Genomic DNA, 9,080 nt, shown 5'->3' on the forward strand with positions numbered 1-9,080 from the left:
CTGTAATGATTAGCATTATATTATAGCTAAGACGACTCAAATCAACAAATTCTCACAACTGTCAACACTTCTTCAGCTCATTAACTCGCTAGAGATCCGTCTACTACACTAACGCTGATTGTCTCTTTAATTGACGATAGCTAGCGAACGTTAGCCTAACATACAACATGCGGAGGACAATCAGACACCTGCCTCCCCTCTCCTGCCAAAGATATAACTTACTCCAATCCTGAGGACAACACTGCTAGATATCTTAACAGGTTTATGATGACTAAACATTAACGTTGCGGCTCATGGGATTAATCTTAATTGACCTCAATGTGTTTCCTGAGGTTGGTGAGTTGTTGAAGGCCATATCTCCGTAGCTTTCGGTCGGCATAAGAGGCACTTCATCCGGGAGGAAGAAACTTTCACTCCGACAAAAGAAAAGAGTTCGCCCAAATATGGCCACGGACGTTGATCTTGGTCCCTGTGGTTGTTCGAGTAGCTTCCATTGCTGCTCCACATGAAATGAGTCGTATCTGTAGCCGCTCGCTCGCTAGCATCCTGGGCATCACTGGGAAGAGAAAACACGCGGCAAGGACCACTGACCCCCAACCTGGTGCTCGTGCTGTGTTCAGGTGCGCTGCGGTGTGTTCCACAACAGTCCCCGATGTGCTGCGTTCAGGTGCGCTGCTGCGTGTTCCACAACAGTCCCCGATGTTTCTCATGATTATTTTTTTCCGTAGTAACGAGTAACGATACTGTTTCAGGGGAAATGTATCGGAGTAAAAGTATAAGTTTTCATTGCAAAATGTAGTGAAGTAAAAGTAAAAGTAAACAGAAATATAACTAGTAAAATAAAGTACAGATACCCAAAAAAACTACTTAAGTAAAGTAACGAAGTACTTCTACTTCGTTACTATTGTTAAGTTGTAATAGTTTATTTTGATAACATCTGCAGAAGTCTTATGTTTTAAATTAATACATATAGAAAGATATTATAATAGACAATATTAAGGAGAATATTGATATTGTTATTAATGTATTATGAAGCATAGAGGTAATGTTTACTCTATGCAAATGTAAATGGCAAGAAGTAATGTATGTTGCATGAGAGTGACTGTATGTTAGTATTATAGATTGACGAAGCCGGTTGAAATCCGTGAAGTGACTCTCAATAACAAGAGACTTTTATTGTGAAGGTGACTTTAATTGACGGGATTCTTATTGTGAAAGCGTCGGAACCGGAAGTGACGTTTCGACCGGCGCAAGAGAGGATTAAACAGCGTGTTTTTAGAGAGCTCGCGCTCTTTTTCAGGTAAGCTCGACGGAGGAGGCTGTGCTGCCGAGCTCCCGAGCCGGGAGCCGGCGCCGGGACACGAGGAGAGAGCGCTTTGAATGTTTGATTCACATTTCCTGCCATTAAATGTTGATAACTTAATCCATGCGTGTCCGGAAGCCTGTTTCTCCACCATCTGCGTAGTGCCCCAGTTTTGAGAATACCTTACACTATACACCACTGGTTCTGGATGAAGCCTGTCATTTGTTTCCCCTCGATGCTCCTAAACAGTTAATTGTCAGTCGGTGGGTGACGACGATCCCCACACACACACGCGTGCGCGCGCAGCGGAAGACGGAGCTGCTGGAGGAGCTTCCCTCCCTCTCGGCCTTCAGGAGGGGGCTGAAGGTGACTCTCCTCTCGGCTGCTCGGGGTCCGTCCGGCCCGGGAAGAAGAATAACGACACCCAGAACCCTGCAGAGGAGGAGGAAGAGGAGGAAGAAGGTTAGGGAGTGTGGTGCCTTGAGCATCAATCGCCCCTCCAAAAAAACGCTGTTTCCGAGCGGGTACATTACTTCTTTATAGAGGACACGGCGAAGAAAAGAGATTTCTCTCTCTCGCTCTCTCTCTCTCTCTCCCCCCTCCTCTCTTTTCTCTGGTGGCCGTGCATGCATGTGTTCCGCACCGTACGGGCGGAAGAAGCGCCCGCGGTCCGCGGCGGGGAGCGTCTTCCCCGCCGGTAAAGCGGCGCAGACGGAGCCGGCGGAGCGGCGCGAGGGGCCCGAGGGGCCCGAAGGGCCCGTGGACGGCAGCCGGATGGTGAGCACCGACATCACGTCTCGCGCAGGTGCTGCATGTTGTGTGTAGCCCGATTGTGTCTCATCGGGACAACAACAACAACAACAACAAACACCCGCACGCGCTGTAGCCTCCTTGTAGTTCCCGGTGTTGACGCGGTCCCTCCGGTCCCGGTGGTCTCACTGCAGACGGTGCAGGAGTTCAACACCCTGGTGGCGCTGTACCGGGAGCAGGTCATCTCCGTCGGGGAGATGTCCGCCGACTGCCCGTCCCTGCGGGCTCAGATGCACCACACGCGGTCCAAAGGCTGCTCCGTGGCGCGGGCCGCGCACCGGGACCTCACCGTCATCTCGGTGGCAGGGTAGGGGGGGGGGGGGTAAACACCTGTCCCTCAGGGTTAGGTGCATGCATGTGTGTGTATGTTTGTATTCGTGTATAGGTGTGTGTGTGTGTTTGTGTGGGTGCAGGTGTTTGTGTGTGTATGTGTGTGACTATATGCATGTGTGTGTAGGTGTGTGTATGCATGTTTGTGGGTGGGTGTATTTATGTGTGTGTGTGTTTGTGAATGTGTGTGTGCGTGTGTACGTGTGTGTATGCATGTGTGTGTATGTGTGTGACTATGCATGTGTGTGTAGGTGTGTGTATACATGTGTCTGTGTATGTGTGTGACTATATGCATGTGTGTGTAGGTGTGTGTATACATGTGTCTGTGTGTGTCTGTGTGTTTATGTTTGTGTGTATGCATGTGTGTGTGTTTGTGTATATGTCTGTGTGAGTTGATACATGTGTGTGTGTGTGTGTGTTTGTGTGTGACTATATGCATGTATGTGTGTATGTATGTGTGTGTATGTGTGTGTTTGTGTGTGTGTTTGTATGTGTGTGTGTGTTTGTGTTTGTGTGTGTGGATGTATGTGTGGATGTTTGTGTGGGTGTGTGTGTGTTTGTGTATGTGTGTGTTTGTGTATGTGTGTGTGGATGTTTGTGTATGTGTGTGTTTGTATGTGTGGATGTTTGTGTGTGTGTGTGTGTATGTGTGGGTGTGTGTGTGTGTTTGTGTGTGTATGTGTGGATATGTGTGTGTGTGTGTATGCCAGCTAGAATGCCAACTTTTCACTTTTCTGTTTGTCTGATTGTTTCTCTTGCCTCCTCCTCCTCCTCCTCCCCCTCCTCTTCCTCCTCTTCCTCCTCCTTCTCCTGTTCCTCTTCCTCCTCCCTCCTCCTCCTCCTCCTCCTCCTCAGTCTGGAGGACGGGGAGATCCACCCTGAGGTCTGCCGGCTCTTCATCCAGCTGCAGTGCTGCCTGGAGATGTTCATCACGGAGATGCTGAAGTCCATGTGTCTGCTGGGGGTCCTGCAGCTGCACCGGAGGAGCACCATGTCCAGAGCCCCCCTCCAGACCCCCCGGGGGAGGAGCCTCCACGGTACTCTTCAAGACAATTCCCCCAAAAAGTATTGATCAGCTCGGGCTGACGACTTGTCCAGACATCATCACATTTCAACACACTTAACAACCCTCAGAATAAATAAATAATAACATCTCCTCCAGCCAAATCCTCCTCAAACTGATCATCAATAAACCTTTTATGCTTCAGAGGAACTCGATACACTTTCATATTTATTGAATTGTTTGCATTTTCATTTCCTTTATCGTTTAGATTCGTAAATGTATCATGTCCTGATATCTTATTTTCATTATATTTCATTGTATATTTCGAACCCAAAATGTTGCATCTGCAGCTGCAGATGAACAAAGTAAAATATGATCTAATCTAATATTTCCCCACCGATAAAATCTTTTACATTTGCTTTTTGACAGCAAGACGGATTCAACTTTTTAAAGATTAAAGTGATTGATGGCGTCTTTAATTTCGCTGCTTTAAAAGCAGAAGCCCGTGTCACCGGGACCTTATGAAGAGAGCGGCGGCCATTGTTCATGTTATTAGTAACGGCGCCAAAAATGCATGTTTTTCGAAAAAGGAAAACAATACGGATGACACGCGTCACGAGTCAATTTAAAAGACGAGCGCGTGACCTTTCGGCTTCGACTGGTCCTCGTTGACCTCATTGACCTCATTGACCTTGTTTACCTCATTGACCTCATTGATCTCGTTGACCTCAGTGACCTCATTGATCTCGTTGACCTCAGTGACCTCATTGACCTCTGTGTTCGGACCCGAAGGAACCGACTCGGAGCCCTGCAGGTTGGACCTCCGGCTGGACGAGAGCTCCGACGTTCCCATCCTGGAGGACGGGTCCTCGTCCCCCATGGACTTCCCCCAGGAGCAGTGGCCGGTGGGGACGGACCTCCAGAACATCGAGAGGTGCGTCGTCCGCCTTCCGCTTCATCGCCATTCATTCTGACGCCTCGTTTTAAACCGCGTTTCTAGAAGTTTGTCATCATTTCTTTTGGCTCCACAGAGACATGCGAGAGATGAGGAACCTGCTCAGCAAACTCCGGGACACGATGCCGCTGCCCCTGAAGAACCAAGGTGTGTCACGTTTGTGGGAGATGGGAATTCATACCGCTGTTATAGCGCTGTGAATATCTTTTGCTGCGCGATATACGGTCCATAATTATTTCTGATGTTTGCGTTCATAATCACGAGTTATTTACAACAGACTGAGACTAAATAAGAATCATATAACAAGTTGAATTCTTGGAGAATACATTACGAGTGGTTTAGATCCGAGGGGCCAGTGAAGTATTCATCTTTTAATAAGGCGTTAATAATCAATAATTAATAACCGGGATGAATTGAAAGTTTTTTTTATATATGTTTCTTATGAAATTATTAAGTCCTACACAAAATCAGGTCAACAATGATTTAGTTTTTATTGCGACAAACTATAATTTTACATCCTTAAAAGTCCTCGTACTAACTTTCTTGATGAGACTGCTGGGAAATGTCACACAATTTAAAGAGAGAGGCACACACACACACACACACCTACACACACACACACATACACACACATCAACCTCTTCATCATGTGCTTCAGTATCGAGGCTAAATCATTCGTACAATTTGCAAACCCCCAAATTAAGAAACAACAATAACTACAATAGAGAAGCAGAAAATAGGCAACAATTTATTCTGATGAAAACACAACGCCTCTTATCCGTGTTTAACCATCCGATATTAAAGCTGGAGCGTGGAACTTTTGTCTTGCCCCCTGGTGGCAGTGAGAGTTATTACACACACGCCGTTGACGCGCTGAACACATTAGTGCGCACACAGAAAAACAAAGGTTCTTAAATGGTTCTTTAAAGGCTTTGTGGTTCTACGAAGAACCATCACCTACTGAAGAACCATTTTTTCATTTGAGGCGCCATTATAGGTTATTTGAAGAACCCTTTAACCCTTGTGTTGCCTTCGGGTCAATTTGACCCGATTCAATGTTTAACCCTCCTGTTACCTTTATATTTACTAACATATTTTACCCTTGAGGTCAATATGACCCCAGCTATTAAAATCTCCAGAAAATTATTAGAATTAATATTGTTTTCCAAGTTTAAGTGTGAGGTACTTTATGTTTGTTTGTTGACTCCCGAAAGAACACCGACATTAAACATTGAATCGGGTCAAATTGACCCGAAGGCGACAGGAGGGTTAAATATTGAATCGGGTCAGAATGACCCGAAGGCAACACAAGGGTTAAGGAAATAGTTCTTTAGAGAACCCCGGTTTGAAACGTTCTTTGTGGAACCAGAAATGGTGCCTTAAAGAACCATGTTTTGAAGGTTCTTTGAGACACCTTTATAGGTTCTGTGGAGAACTCTTTAAGGAAATGGTTCGTTAAAGAACCCTGGTTTGAAAGGTTCTTCGTGGAACCAGAAATGGTTCTTCTATGGCATCACTCTGAAGAACCATTTTCGGTTCCAGATGGCCCCTCCATATGAGAGCGTGATGCAACTCCCTTCTTCGTTCAATATTAATTAATATTAATTGTAAGCTATATTCAAGGGGTTCCACAAGTAAAAAAAAGAGCTCGTCGCCACGCCGACCCGCTCGTCGCCACGCCGACCCGCTCGCCGCCACGCCGACCCGCTCGCCACTTCCGTCACGACGTGTTTCTTTTGCTTCCAGACGACAGCAGCTTGTTGAATCTGACTCCACACCCGCTGGCCCGGCAGAGGAAGAGACGCTTCCCCGGACTCTGCTGCATGGTGTCCGGCTGAGTGGCTGGAAGGCAGCGCCACAGGCCACGCCTCCAGAAATACACGAGAGGTTCATTCATCTGACTTCATTCCAATGTTTTATTTAGATGAAACATGATATCTGAAATTGTAATCTTGTAGTCACTGTTATCTAATTCTATGCCGTTTGTCTTTTTCATCCTGATGTTACCTGGTTTCACTTTAGCTCTGCGCCCCACCTCGTTCCACCTCGTTCCACCTCGTTCCACCTCGTTCCGGTTTGTTCCGGTTCGTTCCACCTCGTTCCACCTCGTTCCGGTTCGTTCCGGTTCGTTCCACCTCGTTCCAGTTCGTTCCGGGTCGTTCCACCTCGTTCCACCTCATTCCACCTCGTTCCACCTCGTTCCGGTTCGTTCCGGTTCGTTCCGGAGTGGCGTAACAGTGGCGTAACATTTCAGGCTTGAATCGAGTTTTGTTTATTTTCAACTGCGTTTGATTAATACGTGTTCAGAGTGGATGGTTCATATATGATACCCCAGAGGAAAGAGGGGAACATGGTGAAGCCAAAGTGTTGCATTAGCCTGGCGAGCTAACTGTCGCTAATGAAACAAATGCATCCAAACACATCGTACTGTGCAGAAGTTTTCTTTTCTGTTTCTTTCGTACGTATGCAGCCATTTCAAATCATATGTTTTTCCATTTTTTGTGCCATTTTGTTATTTCGGAAGAATAAAACATTTCTATATTCAGGCTATGCACTGGCATCTTTTGGGGTTTTCAGCCGTCCCAATGACCTCCTGGAGTAACACCTGGTCATCATTCAGTCGAGGCTCCTGCCAGGTGAGTCTCTCCTCACCTGTGTGGTGGGGGAACCTCTTCACGAAGCGTTTCATCGGCGGTGTTATGATGTGTGCTTAAATGGCTCTGATGATTATTGAATTTGTGTGTCAGATAAGCACCAGCAGCTGCTGCAGAGCGTATAGATATGCGACGGCGCCGATGAAGTCTCATGATGTTGGGCGTTCCAATTCCAGTCATTCCAATATCAATATTCTGTTTTTAACATGTAATCTCTTTTCCTTTCATTGTATAATATCAGTTTCTTGTAAAAGTACATGATAATCTCCATGTTTATTCCAATACTCCATCATCCATCAAAGCTGAATCGTCAACACGTTGTTCATTCTCTTCTCCCTCGATGTGTCGTAATGTGAGCTTCTCTGTGTTCCGTTAGCTTTGCCGCTAGAGCCCCTCGTCGAGCTGGCTAGCTAGTGGCCGCGACTCATACGGCGGTTTCAGCTGATAACCTCCGACCCCCTCAGGTTAGCACTGGGACCGCTGTAAAGCGTTGGTACCGCTGTAAAGCGCTGGTACCGCTGTAAAGCGTTGGTACCGCTGTAAAGCGCTGGTACCGCTGTAAAGAACTGTTAGCGCTGTTTACCGCTGTAAAGCGTTGTTACCGCAGTAAAGCACTGTTACTGCAGTAAAGTTTTGTTACTGCAGGAAAGTGTTACCGCAGTAAAGTGTTGTTACCGCAGTAAAGCACTGTTACCGCAGTAAAGCGTTGGTACCGCAGTAAAGCACTGTTACCGCAGTAAAGCGTTGTTACCGCAGTAAAGCGTTGTTACCGCAGTAAAGCACTGTTACCGCAGTAAAGCGTTGTTACCGCTGTAAAATGTAACACTGTTTACTGCTGTAAAGTGCTGTTTAGTGCTGTGTAGCGCTGTTAGCAACGTTAGCTGTGAGCCACCGGCTCAGCTGCAGCCATGTTGAGAGCCGTCAAGAAGCAACACACATTCTAATATGCTCTGACGTTCGCATTCAGACCTTTAATCTGTCAGCGTGTCATGACCCTTGCGGCCCAGCAGGGCTTTCTAGTCGACACGCAGCACGTCGTCTTCAGTCTTCCTTTCAGCTTCAGTTTTCCTTCACGAGGGCTTTTGTTTGTTTGTTAAACATGAGAATTGAAAAATGCCACATACTCAAATATAATTGAAGTGAACTCATTCGCCTGAAGCACTTCACTAGAGGCAGTGAATGTACGTGAAATGCAATCTGTAAATCGTGTTTGTGTTTTTTCTCTTCACGTTCTCTAGAGGTGGATGTTGAATTCTTTGCTTTGGCATTTATATGAAGAGTATGCCATGTGTCGTTAACGTCTCCTGCAATGTAGAGAACCCTCAGCTTAATGTGTACAGTTTAGGACATTTTATAATGTGAATAAAGGTTTATATATACAAGTAAGATGGTGTTTCATTTTTTTTTATCGTCTTCCCACTTTTTAAAATATTTGATTTGCTTTATTTCCAAGAGTGAGATGATTTTGATATTAATCTTCTAATCTAACTCTTGACAGGAAGCCAATAAGAGTATTTCCCATCATGTCACAACTATTCCGTTAAGCAATCTGACAAAAGCAGGACTAACATTTGTGAATTAAATGTAAACCCAAAGTTATTTACACTCACTAAATCCATTTGTGCTTAACTTTTAAGGGATTTTTGGTTTCAGTCGTTCTTCAACGAACTAGAGATTATTTCTTTAAAAGGGTTCTCCATTTCTTTAAAAAATTTATGTAATTTGTCGACTCATTTTGCAGCACTTCATCTCTTCAATTACCAACTAGAATGGGCACTCGGTAGAGCGCATACCTTCGCATATCACAAAATTGGGCATTGAATTATGAACATTTTGGCATTAGTTGCATGCCAATTGGATAGAAATTGACCGCGCTATGGTAAAAAGAAGATGTTGACCTTTTCATGACCTTGACCGACCTTTGACCCGATTGATCCCAAAATCTAATCAAATGGTCCCCGGGTAATAACCAATCATCCCACCAAATTTCATGCGATTCGGTTTAATAATTTTTGAGTTATGCGA

The 9,080-nt window shown here is 45.5% G+C and overlaps 1 protein-coding gene across 8 annotated transcripts; it reads left to right on the top strand.

The window, feature by feature from the left end:
* Positions 1–1,586: 1,586 nt before the first annotated feature.
* LOC130205123 (regulator of G-protein signaling 7-binding protein B-like) lies at positions 1,587–8,441 on the top strand. Of its 8 annotated transcripts, XM_056432287.1 has the most exons (9): positions 1,587–2,080; positions 2,248–2,420; positions 3,299–3,508; positions 4,239–4,380; positions 4,478–4,548; positions 6,148–6,288; positions 6,424–6,485; positions 6,948–7,037; positions 7,149–8,441. In XM_056432287.1, exons 1-8 carry the CDS (start codon positions 1,934–1,936, stop codon positions 7,001–7,003), a joined length of 1,002 nt encoding a protein of 333 aa, XP_056288262.1. In that variant the 5' UTR covers positions 1,587–1,933; the 3' UTR covers positions 7,004–7,037; positions 7,149–8,441. The 8 variants fall into 8 exon arrangements, with proteins under 8 accessions (XP_056288262.1, XP_056288261.1, XP_056288264.1 ...); XM_056432286.1 differs by having other exon boundaries at positions 6,948–8,441; XM_056432289.1 differs by lacking the exon at positions 6,424–6,485.
* Positions 8,442–9,080: the final 639 nt, after the last annotated feature.

The sequence above is a fragment of the Pseudoliparis swirei genome, chromosome 15 (genome assembly GCF_029220125.1).
Source record: "Pseudoliparis swirei isolate HS2019 ecotype Mariana Trench chromosome 15, NWPU_hadal_v1, whole genome shotgun sequence".
In the NCBI taxonomy this organism is placed as follows: Eukaryota; Metazoa; Chordata; class Actinopteri; order Perciformes; family Liparidae; genus Pseudoliparis; species Pseudoliparis swirei.